Here is a 16,768-nt window from a genome sequence, read left to right as displayed (position 1 = left end):
TGGTTTTCAGCCTGATGACCACTAATCTTTCTTGGCTAGCATCATTTGGTATTGTTTTCCAACATGATTGGCATGTTATTGTTGATTAACTACATGCCATCTACAAGACAATCCTACCAAATTGTTTTTCTTGTACTATGACACCTTACATACAGCTGGCCATTACTTTCCCTCTTCTAAAAATACATATACTGTTTTCTTACATGCATGCTTAGCGATAACCAATTTTTGCTTTTCACTGTGGTTTCAGGCCTTCAACATGTAAATTAAAGGTCTAAGCTTTCTAAACCATTTCTAAATCTCATGTATGTCTTACTGACTCATTTGTCTCTACTTCATGCAACCTGTCAGCATTTTTCTCTTTTCTAAATATACATGTACACATACTGACTTCATGATCCTGCAGCCTTGCATTTTTTGTACTTAAAACTTTCCATCAGAAACAGATCAACCTCAGCACCTACCTTATCAGTAAAGCAGAAAGTACTGTTATCATATGTCAAAATGTAAACTAACCCTGGTCAGAATCTAAGCCATCCTAACCATCTCTAAATCACTTGTTTATGTTTTAAATTTAGATTTTTTTATCTTGTTTCTCCATTCATCCAAGCATCAGTCAGAGCCTTCAGAATACATAACACACCTGTCTCCCCTGACAAGATACAGCCACCAAATGAACCCCATCATCTTACCATCTTCATCATAAAAATCTTCAAAAAAACAGCTGCAGCGATCATCAGAATAGATAAATATTTATTTTTATATAATCATTACTTGTACTTCCTGTACATCTTCAATTAAGTTATGAGTGTCTATTGCCAGCCTCCTCAATGAGGTAAGACAAGTGCCTCTAATCGCTCTAAATAAACAAGAGGTTCAAATATATATTTCATTGCCTAGCCCTGCATGTAGCAACCTCTGATCTTTAGTAAATCATAAATGTATCAGTTTATATCTACATTCATTCATAATTTCCTGTGAATCAGGTAGGAGTTCCAAGATAAGGCCAATAATTTATACAAAGTAGAGTATCTTGAGGCCACTGTCTGGAGAAAGGAATAATCTTTGAACTTACTATCCTAAATCAGTTGTCTGAAACTGAATATACCTTAAAATGACTCTTTTAGAAGCTGGCTGAGCTTAACTATTTGCTTCATTTCTTTGCCGAGGCCATTGCCTAGAGAGTAATCAAGGGAAAAGCTGGGCAAGCCATAAGTTGACTGTGTCCCTCAATTAAGGGTACTGCAACTGTCTTGCAGTCTTTATAGACCTTACAGCATTGTGAATTCAAATTCAATAACTTGTAACATTAATATTGTTAAGACACATATGAATTTAACAACCCATTTTGCCAATACAATGCATTGAATATGAAACACCAGGAGACTAGCTATCTGTCATAGAAAATTAATCAATCAAGAAAAAAATACCAGTACATTAGTTCTTTTCCACAACAACTGTTATCAAAATATCAAAAATTCTACTTAAAAACATAACATTGATTCCTTATTACTGGTTTAATGAACATTTGCTCTATCAATTTTACCAGAACCCACCAGCACTCTAAATTATAACTTGACACTATACAATATCAGGTAGGAGAACCATATGGTCAAAGCCCTCGAGGGTAAGATACTCCATAGAGGTACACAATGTTAATTACACACAGAGGTGTTAGCATGGTTACATATTTCCTACATAATGATTGTATAATTACAGTCAGATGGGATCTGTTGGGTCAATATTAAAGAAGGGACAAAACTTATGTATTCCTCATCCATTCACACATTCTGGGGATAAGGAGACACTTCAGTTTTTGAAGTTGAGATCCCTGGTTTTTCATGTCTAATTGAAAACTTAGGAAACAAATGTAATATTTTGAAATAATTTGGATTCGCAGCATGGTAGTTAAAACAGTAATTGAAGACATTATAAAGGAGCTAAACAGTATTGCATAAAGTCATTACTGCTTTATTTTTGGAGGAAATAGAAAAAACAATTGTGCAAAGACAAATCTGGTTTTGGTGGTAGTCAAATTTCTAGCTGTATACTTTATTTTTTTTTAAATTCAGGTTCTATTCTAAGATTTGAGTCATATAACAAATATATCAAGTATTTCTATATTTATGATTCTTTTTATGATTTCCATTATTTTAGAAACAAGTCATAAGCAAGCTATTACCTATTGCAAATGATGCAAGAATGGATTCATTCAATGCTACATGAAAGAAAACTGTGCATGTAGCATTAAGTTATTTCTGTTTCAAAATTAATGTGATATGCACCATTACTGAGTGTTAAAGATGATAGATTTCAACAAGCTCTAAACAACTTTTTTGGAGGAAACAGCAACACATTTTCTTCTTAGCATAAAAATAACCTGTAATTCCCTAATTGATTTTAATTTTTCTTGTTCAAGCACCAGATTTTAATCAGATGAGTACCTGACGGCATCTTAAAATAAGAAATGAAGCATAAAACAGATTCAAAGATGAGTCCTCCTAAGATGGTTAGCAAATCAAACGCACCATTTGTCTGGCAGATACAAAAATGTGGACAGCATTTGTTCTTTTTATTTCCAAACCTTTTTAAGGTTAAAATACTAACTTGACTTTAAATTTCACATGAAAATATGCACCAAAGAGCATCATAAAATAATTACAAGAGAAGGTAGGGTGGTTATCATGGTTGGTTCTATTTCAATACATTTGTACTTGTGAGACAGAGAATGGAAAACTACTCCACCAAACAACTTTTACAAGATTTTTCAACAACAATGAAGTTGTTTGTCATAAGTGGCACACAAAACAAGTTGAAGCATAAAGATCACTACAGAACACTACACAATAATACATCCCTTATTTTAGTACATGCCTTTAGATTCTTCTGTTCAATCTATCCAAATTTACATCAAAAGAAATTAAAATTATAGCAGTAATCATAGAATCAAATGCTGCTTCTCCTGAACAGTAGAATGAAATATACATAAGTCCTGTCTATCAACCTTACCATAACTGCACATCACATAAATCACATGGTCATTGAATAGAGAGCTGTAATGGTAGATAGGTTATGTCCATCAAGTGATCTAGAACCTTTCAAAGTTTTGTTATAATCTATCAGAGAATCTATTAACTTGTTAGGCATAAAGAGTCTGCCTAATAGGATATGGATAATGAACAAAGTGAGTTTCTAAGATTGAAAATACAGTCAAGACACCTAATTGTTGTAACAGCTGGCAAAAAAAATGTTACTCACATATAACCATGATTTAGACGACTAAAAGTATTCATTAAAACATTTTTGACATAAAATTGTACACTGACTTATATAACATTACAAGGAATTACAGTACAATTATTCTGGTCATTAGGTGCTTACTGCATCATAGGTGTGACAGAGTAAATAGGTTCGCTGCATGTGCATAGCTGTGACTATGTAAGTTATAAGGTTTCCTCTTTGGTTGTTACCTTCTGATTAGGCTTGTTTCATGATTAGGCTTGTTTTAAAGCTGTGACTATGTGAATAGGCTGTTTCATGGCTGTGACTATGTGAATAGGCTTGTTTCAAGGCTGTGACTGTGAAGAGGCTTGCTACATGGCTGGTTCAAAGGCTGTGACTATGTAAATAGGCTTGTTTCATTGCTGTGACTGTGTGAATAGGCTTGTTTCAAGGCTGTGACCATGTGAATAAGCTTTTGTCATGGCTCTATGTGAATAGACTTGCTTCATGTTTGTGACCCGGTGAATAAGCTTGCTGCATGGTTGTGACCATATGAATAAGCTTGCTGCAAGGCTGTGACCATGTAAATATGCTTACTGCATGGATGTCACCATGTGAATATGCTTGCTACATGTTTACTTACTGGCAGATGTCTTTTTAGTGTTTCATATTTCATGCTTTCTATTTAACTTTATTTCATTTCCTTTTTTACCTCATATTATTGAAGATAAAAGTCAAAATGGGTGGCTTAATCTTAACCTAACATTGCCAAGGGTGGCCTTATTGTTAACTTCACCAGACAACTTTATCAGAAAGCTTTGTTAAAAACTGAGATCAAAGAATTGTAAAAATTATATCAGAAGTAGAAATCTTATCATGAAAGCTTATGTCTGTACTAAAAACGATTTATTGAAGCCCTTCCAACTGACTTCACCAACACAATCCATTAAAATATCACCATAATCTCAAACCAAATATGAGAATCTATGTCATAAATTTCCAACAAACAGTCAGTCTTATTTAAGTCATAACATTACCCCATAAAAGATAACATTGTTCTGAATGTTTTCAAATAGGACAACTTTGAATGGTACCAGTAAAAGTAGAATTTGTTTGTTAAAACTGGCAGTAAACAAGCATTTATCACTATTTCTTTTTTATTCTTTAGAAAACATGTAAAGCCAGATGAAGTGAAGATCATAGATATAAATAAAGCAAAATTAGCCTTAACATGATCATATTAAAAGGAAAATTAAAGTACAGTTACTAATCTATACTCAATATTTCTGTTGAATGTACCAAATAACACATCAGAATAAAAATATAACATAAAATATCAATTTTAAGAGTGAAAAAAAGTCTTGTCTTCTCCCAGTATAAAAGTATTTATGGAGGGAACATGTGCCTTGCATAAGTATATCCACAAAAACATTTGTAAGGAACATAAAATGCCATTACAATGTCATAAAGATCACACCAAAACTGTCAACACAGTGATTCATACAAAAGCATTAGTTTATAAGACACAATGTTTACATCTGCCAAAGAACATTTCTGAAGGGGACTGACTCATTTTAACCATTGTTACTGACAAAAAACTCTAGCGGCTAATGACCAGAGTTTAATGACATTAAAATTTTGAGATCATATTTGTCAAGATGTTTAAAAACTACTTCAAGCCATGTCAGTGTACTCATTCAGTAGATGTGGTATAAAAGTGCAATAATTGAATCGAAAAATATCGGTTACGGAAAAAATTGTACTTTCCCTGTGGTGTGCCATTAAGAACCCTGTGTGCCACATAACAAATGAAAAAGATGAAGGTTATTCATAACAGTCTTAATAACCAAATTCAACTATCCATTTTAGTAAAATACAAGTGCAATGTTAATAAAAAAGTTTTTCTTTGTATTAATCAAAGGAACCCACAAGTCAACTTGAATATTCCTATCAACTACCGTTAGCCTTAAGACTCTAGGACACAACCTAAAACTTTGATTTTCCAAAAGGAAATCCTAACAAGGTAACCAATACACTAGATGGCCTTTGGTCAGTAAATCCTGATCAAATATTGATCACCTGTAATTACCTTGTTTATAATGGTAAAATCAAAAGTTAATTGGTTCGACAGGTTAATGTACACAGGTTTGTTTGGGCAGGTGAGAAGTCAGAGGTAGTAAACATACACGATATCCATGTCGAGTGACGCAAAAATTTGGTCTGCGGGTGTAAATCATTTCTATGTCACCACTAGACATAAATTATTTACACAGGTAAGGTAAACCACTGAACCAACATGAACACCCTTAAAGGTTATACAAACAGAAATTTTATGATGAAGAAACTTGCACCTTTGTTTGTAACTAGGCCGGAGTAATAACCTCACACGACTGCCCCTGTCTTGCCTACAATGCCGTGTGCGCTGGGTAACGTTAGACTTTCGCAGATGGGCGAGACTATTTTAGTTTGATCTATTTATGGGCATATAAGAGTATAAGAATCCAATCTTAATGACATCCTTTCACTGGCATTTAATTCTATCTGACATGATAATATTACCTATATCAGTCAATTTTGTGCTTCGGTGAAGAAATTACGTAAAACTAACACCTTCCTTACGTGTCTGACCTTAAGATGTGTTTTGTGGAGCCAGGTTGACGTGCCAATAAATTTAAACTTTCTGTCAAACTTGTAATAGTGGTTTGATGAACCTGTTTCTTACATGAAATGTTTTGAAATGGTGCTATTAAAGTCAATTGGGCTTAAAGACAAACAAGTAGTTACTCTTTTACAACTAAAGACATGCAAAAAAATATTGTCTGAATTCATATAATATGTGTATTTTTAAAATGACAAAAATAATCAAAATACAGCAAATTAATCTTAGATCTAAATGCTAGAGTCACCTTCATAAATAAAGGTAGGGAAACAGACCAAAGAATTATCAATATAAATAAATTTCACAAACAACAGTACAAGTTTCATCAGGACTTAACAAGCCACTTTGAGGTGAAGTATTTATAATCTCTATATACATAACTTATTCATGATTACAAAAGATTATTAAATATAAATAGTCATTATAATCAATATCGAAATTCAAGGAACAAACAATTTTTAAACTTATGACCAGGTATTTTACTCTGAAGGACAAAGCTTTTACTGTGTATACCAGAATAATACAACAATAAACCATAAAGGGAAAAAATGAACAGGTTACTTAAGTTTTTTTTTTTCTAGCTGCACTTTTACATTTTACATTAATGGCTTTTTTAATTATCTATTTTGCTGTATTTTTTTATTTTTTGTAGGTGTTGTCATGTTAATGTTGATATTTCCTTCCTGAAAGTTGCACCACCTTAAAAATTATTGTGGGGGAGGACTAAAAAATGAATTCAGGATTTTAATGATTAAAGCATTTCATTCCCTGGCCTCACCAGTTCTCTATCCTTCCAATATAAATAAAAAGTTATGATTAAATGCTAGTTTCTCTTTTATCTAAAAACTTGCAGAAAGTACAGTAAACTGGCATTAATCCTTTTGATATTCAACACTACATCAAACTAATATTGTTTTGAATTTCTACAATGAAGTAAAATGTTCTTCCCTTACCATAACTTATTTGGTCGGTGGTTAATTATCTGCAGTGAAATACATGTATACCATGCATTGGTACTTGAACCTTAAAAACTCTGTCCTTAAAGAACTTTTTGAAATAGAATAGCATTTGAATTAATGCCATATAACGTAAGAATATGTATGCATTATGAACCAAGACAATGGAGTAAATCAAACAGAGTATCAAACAGGAGTGTCTTCTTTACACCAAAGCAGACACCATTTAGTCTTCAAACATGTAAAATGGATAGAAATTAGACCAAGGCTGACAAACCATGGACTGAAGAGCTCTTGAAAATTTAAAATTAGGGTGTATTCAAAATTAGCACAGCAGTAACATATTAAAACGCCTGACAAGATTTCAACATCAACTTTAAATCATGACGCACCTGTAAAACACAGGTGGGTTGATATATACAAATATCATTGGGTACTAACAAAAATAGCATTCTCAACAGCTAATTTTAATGTCAAAATCCTATTTTCTATTTTCAGTAAGTTTCTGTTATCCTAGAACTTAAGTCTATAGTAACATTTGCGAGTATAAGTACTTGCATGAATGCGAATAAAATGTACATGTGTAAGGAAAATCCTTTCTAAGTTCATGAAGCATATAAAGCACAAGTGCTTAAAACTTGTTGATCATGAAGCCAATATTTTTTTATAAAGTTACTAGAATTAAACAGTATTGAAAACACTAACTTTCTATCCTTAATAAAGAAAAAAATTCAACAAACCTGTACTTGAGAAGATTCCTCATTTAGTTGGTTTGTAGGACTATGTGATCTACACCTATCCTTCATTATGGTATAATAGATATTCTTCCTTTTTTAATACACAACTGACATTTCAAAAAATATCAAATAAATTTCTGTTTGTCTACCTGGTAAGTATTTACATTAAAACTATACCAGGTATGTCACTGGTAGGTAGAAATATCCTAAGTTAGAAACTTTATCCGTTCAAGAAAAAAAACCAACTTTTTTTCTGCCAAGATTACTCAATCACATAATTGCATAGATGATCAATTTTCTTGCAAAAAATTACAAATAATCCTTCACAATAAAATCACTAATTGGTCCAATTTACAAAACGTTCCCAACGATTTTTTGACAAGTGATTCGACTGCACTGGTGTCTACCTTAGTTAAAGAGCCAAGAAAACAATTTTACATGTGAGTGACTAACTCTGACAACACTGGGGCTATAAATAAACCAGCCTACACATCAACAGTAAAGTGTACCATAATATTCTACTTAAAATTCTCAATTAATGACCAGAAATGTGGATTTAGTAAAGATTTAACATGATCTTCAACAATATTTATTTCAGATCAATAAACATTCTACTATTTCACCAATTTAATTATTTGTTTTCCTCCTGAACCAATTGTTTCACAAAATAACTATTATTAATAAAAAAATCTTCTTCTTTAAAATCACTATGTCAAAAACTTTACAAAACAAAAAGGAGCATTAGTGGACAAGCACCAACAAAGTCTAAATCTGACTGACAATCTTCTGGGTATATTAGCTGGAAGTCAAAAAAAGGTCTAAATTTTCTGGGTCTACTGATGGATCAAAGTAAAGCCTTAAGGAGGTTGACCTAGAATAAGGGACATAACTCTTACAAATCATTGGAACATTTGTATTCAGCATTTGACATCAACCTTATGTAAGCATCAAAGAAACTCAGATAGATTTTATTCTGTTTCAAAAGAAAGATTGAAAGGCTTTGGTGAAATTGAATATGATATAAACATATCACTGATTTTAAGAGTGATTTCCCTTACATATCTACTGTATATGCTATAAGCTAAATAAAATAATTGTTTCAGAACCCCTGTTTAATAATAATGTTTTTGAATGTCAGTCCCTGTAAGATTCAAGCAGTAGGTGAAACATGGTATGAAAAAAAAAATCATTTTGATAGGGTGATTTGACTATTTGCACAATCAGATTGAAGGAAAACAGACAAGATTTTCAATATCATGCTGGACCATTGAGTTACAATTTCATTGAAATGCATTGAAGAACATTTCAAGGGCAAATAACTGTCAAAAACCTAATTTTTTCAAGATTCTATTGAAAAAAAATTCTAAGCAAAGCCACTGATGCAGACATCAAATAATGGTCTTTTCAAATAGAGAAAGTATCGTTGAGTGATATTACATTGTCAGATTGCTGGGGTTATGACATGCACGTTTCTGATTTTTCCAATTTTGCCTGATTCTTACAAACACTTACATTTAACACATTTAATTCTCTTTTTGTCAATAGATGAGACAAAGGAGCAGAAATTAGGGAGTTTTTCATTTGGTGAGTATCATTACAGTACCATGAGGGTTTGTTGTGAAATTGAACAGATTAAGTTTCATCAGTCTAAAAAACCAACTTAATGCCAAATTGGTCAGCAAAACAGAATTAATGTCAAATACTGAAGGTCTGCAAAAGAGACTTCATATCAAATTAGACTGAAAAACAGACCTCAGGTCAAAAGGGTCTGCAAAAGACTTCATGTCAAAAAGTATGTAGAAAAGACTTCATCTTAAAAAGGTCTGAAAAACAGACTTCATGTCAAAAAGGTCTGCAAAACAGATTTCAAAGGAAAAATACAGTAAGGGGTAGCAACAGTCACAATGTGTACATTCTCATGTAGGTAGTAATCAAATTTAAGAGGAGATACTTGCTTAGTGCCACTTAAAATTCAATTTATTAAGTAGAAATTATTTCCACTTGCTAAAATTTGCTTGTTGGATTCTGAAAATTGTACAAGTACAGTACAGAAATAACTAAAGGAACTGTGATTTGGCAAGCAGAATATTTTGAGACTTTCTAAAATATTTCTTAAACTCAATCCCTGATAGGCAAAAAATGTGCAGAAAATATGAAGCAATTTATGCACTAATGGCATGAAGGTATGTAACTTTCCTTCCTTCATCAGAAATTCTAGATTTGCACCTGTAAAGAGTGATGATCTGAAACTTGCAGGTATGTGCAATATACAGTTTAAAAAAGTCAACCTCTACACGAGTAAACACATCTACTAACTTCAGCAGCCATATCGGAAGTGTGCTGTAATCATAACTATTAAACCAGCGCCTGTCAGGAAATTGTCGTTTAACTTTCGGAAAATGTCACTAGGACGGATTATATTAGTAAATAAATATGAATGAATAAATCAGGCGTGGGAAAATCTCAAGTACACTAAAGTACAAGTATTTATACTTTCTACTTATACATGAAATCAACAATAGGTGCACCTTCATCCTGAGAAAGCAATGACCACATGTATTTCATTGCTTGCTGTTGTTTTCTTGGCAGGTTAAGGTATGTCTGGAATGAGTGTGGTATGACCATAGTCAATTAAGTCATTATTGTGTAATGTACAACAAGTGCAGACAATCAAGTTGAAACTAGAAAAAAGGAAGAAATATGTCACGAAAACCTAGTTGTACATGTAGTAGAAACTCAGTCACTGAAGATGTGAAAAAATTAGGCCAGAGGATACTACGGTAGAGCTTATAACCATAGGTGGTACTTTGATATGACATAGAATCAGGTCTACAATGGGCAATGAAACTATTATAAGTGTACCAAGTCATTGTGAAACCCTTAGGACTGTCTGAAATGTTTGTAGGTTTAAACTGGACTGGAGCTGACATGTCAATTAACTGCTAGTAGTTCTTCGTTTGTACATTTGTGTAATTTATATTCACTTTCTTTGGTTCTGTTGTAACAAAGGACTCGTACCTTTTTGAACTGATTTTAGGTATGTTCAACTGTGAAATATTTTTTCCACAATGGCCAGATTTTAAAGGGGGAGGGTTGTGATCACTTTAACCCTGCCACATTTTTTGTGCCTGCCCCTAGTCTGGAGTTTCTGGCCTCTGTATGTCTAGTTTTGTTCTCAGCTTAGTTTATTTTTATGTAACTTGATTATATAGGGGCAACTCTTTGGCTGTACCTTGTATAATGATGTTTTGGGGTCAGCTGCAGCCTGTCCTGTGGTGTGAGAGTTTCCTCTATGTTCATTGAAGAACTATGGGTGACCTTGGGCTGACATTTTCATCCTGGTGGAGTTGTTGTCTTTTTGACACATTTACCATGCCTATTCTACTTATATTTCCATTTAACAGTCACAAGTACTTTTTTTTAATTTTGACTTGTGAAAGGGGAAAAAAATTGTCAACATTGAGCTTTGATCTAACACTCCCCAAAATATTTAGTTATATTCTTATTTTACGATTTTATCTTTGGCAAGGAAGTCCTAAAATTTATGCTTCCATGGCAACATAGATATAGGGGAAATTAGAGCAGGGAAAACAACTAGCTTTAAAGTAGGCTGAATTACACTTTTAAAATGTACCATTTCAAAATGGACAGTAATGAACACAACAAATACTTAACTACTAAATTATCATTTATATGGTTATTACACTTAATGGACTTGCCATGTCAAAAATCAAAATTAATGAGGAAAAAATTGCCATAAATTTAAATAAGATTTATTTAAATGGGAAGTCATTAGATATTTAAATTATCCAAAAGCAAAAGAAAAAATCATCACAATAGTACTCAATCTAGACAAGTAATGAACCAATCAAAGAGATAACGAAATGTAAAGCCTCAAAGACGAAAAAAGTGGTCACTGACCACTGGGTAGAAATGGCCATCTGTCATCGGAGCTAGATAACATCAAATAGTGCTTAAATTAATCTTCCCTTATCCTAGGGGGTATTTTTACTGCCAATGACCTATCATTTAATGGAATTAATGTTCATTATAATTCATATTGATTTATGTTGAAAGAATATCCCTCCCCTATACAAAATAGAATTTAATAGATTAGGTGACAAACAAAACATTGAGATGGCACTATGAGGAATTGGTCAGATAAAATACCAGAAAATTTGTGAAAATTTTACACAAGGGTGAAGAAAAAGCTATAAATTCTTGTGTCTTGAGAGAGATATTGTTTTGTCTTCTCTGGAAATCTCTGACATTAAAAAGGTTTATAGTGGGGGAAAAAGCAATGATTTGTTCATTGAAGCATCTTCATTTCCTCTGCAATGAGGTCATTAATTTTCCATGAGGACCTATTTTATCAGTTCTAAGAATCTGATTCAGCTGATCCATGATAAAAATCAAGAACAGCTTTAACTTGAACAAAAATATTATATTTATGCTTCTTACATCTAAGAAAATAGAAGAGAAAATTGGTGCATTTTTTCTATAGTTTTGGCTATTTCAGTGTTGATGTGATATATTTTCTGTGAGGTATACAAAACGTTGCATTAACAAAAGGGACAGTTACACCCAATGCACAAATTAGTGGAGGTAAAAGCGAGGAGACCATGATTAGAATGACGAACAGGATATTGAAAATGCAGGAGACAAACACTATAAATTTACACAGACATTGAAGAAAAAATGGGCAACCTTGACTCCAATTTTTTTTGCTGACAATGATATATTGTATAGAAAAATCCAAGGAGGATTTCAATATTTAGCATTGCATTCTAAACACATGTAAATATAATGCATATTCTTTCACATTTTCTTGTGGAAAAATTTGGGCCCCTTTTTGTAAATCTCTCCACCTGCCACTTTATTAGAATATTCCTTACCTTATAAAATAAAGCATATGCATACACCATTGGGATTTTTGTTTCTCCAATACCCATGTCCATGATGCACATATAAACAACTCAAGGATAAAAGCACATTAGGTCAAAGTATGACGTAACTCTAACCCTCATTAAAATGTTTCTACAGTTTGAAAATGTCAGATGTGAAATTTAGCTCTCCCCTAAAATGGCAACCTTGTACATAATATAATCAGAGTCAAAATCTGTTATGTTTTATAGGTGGGCAATTGAATATTAATCTGATAAAACTAAAGAAGTATAAAAGAGAGCTCCAAGTGTTTGTGACGATCTTGTCTATCAAAATGTGCTCTTTCTGACATATTGAAGAAAAACATTAGATATAGACTTACGAACACGTCCTTTCAACAAGGTTTCTATAAGACTTGTTAAAAATAAATCATAAATTTATCAATACATCTCAAATCTTTCTTTAAATATTATATTTGTCACCCTTTACTTGTTTTCTATACCATAACAGATGATTTCAAATAAATTTAACAGATAAAATAATAAAATCTGCAAGGTATGTGAACCAATTTAGAAATGTTAAACAGACAACCCAATATTTTTCCTTCTTATCTTTTGAACAATGATCCTACATTAAATATCCATTTTGGTAACTGGATAAGTTGACCTAAATATCCCATTTATTTTGAACAAAGAACTGTTTTATCGGAAGGCATTACAAATCAATCGGACTGAAATTGTAGTCCAGTTTTATCCTTTTATGTAATATCTCTCTTTTCAAAAAAGTTGACAGCACAAGAAATTCACTTTGACATCAGAGTATATATGCCTTACCACGCCTTCACCTTTGGGTAATGGTATAATTATTCAAGTCAGCGCTATTTTCATGCTTGTGAACTATGAAAACAAGTGAAGTTATCTCCAATCTAGAAAAGGAATGGCCTGCTTGAGTGCAAAGATAAAAAAGGTACGACTGTTACTTAACACGTAGACCTTAAACTGTGTGGTATTGACCTTAAAATTTAACAGTCCATTCAGATATTGAAGGTGTGAGCAGCATCCTCAATCAGACTAGAAATACAGCAACATATTCATAAACAATTTTAAACTATAAGAAACCAAATCATTGCTTCACACAGCCAAAAGTTCCCAAATTTCAAAATGCACAAAAAATCAGAGTCCCATAACTCCATTGGATAACTTTAGTGTAATCTATACACATTATTTAATGGATAAATATATATCCTGTGGTTTGTTGAACAGGTTGGCCTTGCTGTCTAACCATACTACAAAATTTAAGCAAAATCTGATTGCTGCATACACAAACTAAAAGTACTGTGTCTAAAAATAGATTCAGATCACTACTGAAGTTTCTTCTTTTAATTGCAGTTGGGGGTAAATAACCAAATAATTCATTCACTTTAAGAAAACCTTAAAGAATTTTGAAGTGCATGGAGCTGTTTACAACAAATCCTTTTTGTGCATGAAGGCAGTAGTCTCATCATTAAAAATTTAAAAGGCTTGTACGAGAAATAAAATAATACTAGGCGATATTACTGTCATTTTACTAAGGATCGTATCATCTTACCAAGCTTATATATACATGTAACATGTTTCAAAACTTTTTCAACTTCAACCTAACACCTACTTGTCTGTGGGGATAAGGATATTTGGTTGACTATAAACAAGTTCATACCATGTTCGTGTTTAAGAATTTAAGCCAACCCTGAACTATATTTGACTCTCAGACAAGCTCAACATTGCATTAGGCCAAATAATTTAAAGAAAAAATAACATTTCAAGTTGTCCATTGATATCATTCAAACAATTTGCCTTACCACCAAACCTCTACCAGAAATTGCCGGTAGACAACACCCAACAAAGATATATTTAACTATGGCCTAAGGATTATTTCTAAACAAACTGTAACAAATTTACTTTCATTGCTGATCAAAACACTGGAATGGATTAAATAATTATCTATAATCCTTAATCATTTTATTGGTAGGAAATTAATCACATAATCCACCAATGACCACAGAACAAAATGTCAATCTTTTCCTTCTATAAAATAACATTTGTGTAAAGTGTCATAATATTATGACAACTTACATCACTTCATAATGGACATTACATATGAAAATTAAAATATTTCCTGATAAGCATCAAGTCGACATGATTTTTATCTGCTAATGGTATTTAGATAGACCACTTGTAAAAATTAACTTTTCATAAAAGAATAGGTACTTATACATATAACAAGCAAGCTATCAGACATTGTAATTGTTAAATATATAATTTTAATCAATTCAGCTTTAACCATATCATTTGCATATAACAGGATTATAACTGTGGTTGATTAGTTTGATAAGATAGCAGTTTTTCAGATAAAAGAGTTTGTTGGCTTTTTACACTTTGATCAAAGCCATTTATTTCTCTTTGTTTCAATTATTCACAAAGACCAGCAACATTCATGTATCAGGACTAGAGTCTGAGGAGGATATAAATATCAAGTGATCATGGAATCATCACATTTGTTTCGAATTATTTTCACACAACCTTCTGAAAGCCTGCTATAATATTTTACCAGTCAGAATTTCTAAAGAAACCAAATGATAGTTATGATAAATGCACTTGAATTTTGCTTTGTTCTTGTAAAAATATCTTGTTTGACCAATTATATATAAGACTTAAAGATGATTTTCCAGTTTTTAGTGGGTTTCATAGTTTTTTTCTGTGTGTACTTTTTGGTCCCTTTTTTTTTGCATGTATTATTCTTCATGTTCTAATTCTGGTGTTCCAGCTACAGGGGCAGATCCAGAAACTATGAAAATGAGGGGTGCCAGCAGAGGTTTCTTAGGAAAATGAGGATGATAGGACATTATTTGCTATTTTTTTTGTCAATTTTACAAATACAAATGACAAACTTTCAAATAAAAAAGGGGTGCCAACTCCCTGCACCCTTCTCCTGGATCTGTCACTGAGCTGCTTTCTTGTCAATATATTTGTTATTACTACATCAACATTAAATAGAAACTACATTTTGCACAGTTTTCAAATATTAACATTTTTACAAAAAAAAATAAAACACTCTGCCTACCTACCCAAAATTTACAGAACATAGTAGCCTCAACACTAGTGCTGTAGAAACTGCACATGCTGCTATATGCTGCCGTAAACTGATAACCACTGGCTGACCAACAATAACAGATGCACTTATCAAAACTGACATGGACATACATGTACGTAGTGGAAATAGGTAAAGTACATGCACAAATGCATCTTCAATTTATTTATAGGAAGAATTGATCGACTACTGTTAAAATTAATCAAAGAAGACACATGAAGATTGAAGAGAATAGATACATTGTAGTATAGGTTAGTTCAAGGATTTGGCACATACTTCGTATAAGTTACATGAGAAAAGTAAACATTGAACTTGCTCTTCCATTTTTTGTGCAAAAATTATGTGTTTGTATGAAGACAAGAACTTAGTTTATAAATCATTTAAACTTTGACACAAAAGTCAAAATAAAATATAGCAGGTCAAATTCCACTCTTGACTTCAACCGTAAGTTCCTAAAACAAAAACAGTGCAAATTTTTGTTTCTGCCTATGAAATAGGAACTAAAATGCCTCTAAGAATGAACTGAAAGGTTTGATGGGTTATCTGTAAGCTGAAATTTCTATCAATACCTTAACCTGTACATGTATATTCATGCACATACAACTCTGGCCCGAACGCCACACAACAGAAATATTATTCTTACTGCTTAAATGTGATATAAAGTGATCTCAAAGTTATCGGTTTATAGTTTTGTAACACAAGGGCTTAAAATAGACTACCGGTACTGTAATATTTTGATTCATGTAAATGCTTCCAACCGCTCCAAAAAACACCTCTTGTTAACCCTTGTCCTCATACAGACTTTTGTATGAATAGGGATGTATAGAAATTGCCAAAATTTCATGAGAAAGTGATAAAAACTTGGAAATGACAATAATAAGAATACTACAGATAAAAAGATCATCACTTGCCCATCAGAACATTACTTATTGCCAATCAATGAACAGTAGTTATCAGTGTTTATAAACAACAATAGACTTATTCTTTACTTATCAATAAACTTATTGTTTCTGTCAGAAGAAAGAGACATAAAATGAGTGAAGATAAAAACTGCACTGTGGGGCATGAGTTCCAAGCATTAGACTGGAAATGACTAGGTCAGACATCATTTTCGGTTTGAACACTGCTAATGTCAAGGTTTCTAAGGATCTACTATACACTGTATCTCATGGATTTTAAACTAT

General features: G+C 32.4%; 1 protein-coding gene across 3 annotated transcripts in view; it reads right to left on the bottom strand.

The window, feature by feature from the left end:
- Nucleotides 1–16,768, bottom strand: part of LOC148617961 (breast cancer anti-estrogen resistance protein 1-like) — a 48,046-nt gene that overhangs the window by 25,758 nt on the left and 5,520 nt on the right. Inside the window, exon 1 of one of the 3 annotated variants that reach the window (XM_088585647.1) lies at nt 12,470–12,614. The exons of 1 other annotated variant lie outside the window; for it this stretch is intronic. In XM_088585647.1, the coding sequence (XP_088441773.1) occupies nt 12,470–12,541 (72 nt within the window). In that variant the 5' untranslated portion in view covers nt 12,542–12,614. Of the gene's footprint in view, nt 1–7,577; nt 8,003–12,469; nt 12,615–16,768 lie in introns of those variants that run through there. One more of the 3 variants, XM_088585649.1, reaches the window with a different exon arrangement.

This window comes from Perna viridis, chromosome 5 (genome assembly GCF_037379345.1).
Source record: "Perna viridis isolate PV_CMFRI_1.1 ecotype Kerala chromosome 5, ASM3737934v1, whole genome shotgun sequence".
Taxonomy (NCBI): Eukaryota; Metazoa; Mollusca; class Bivalvia; order Mytilida; family Mytilidae; genus Perna; species Perna viridis.
This window is presented reverse-complemented; position numbering and strand designations above follow the sequence as displayed.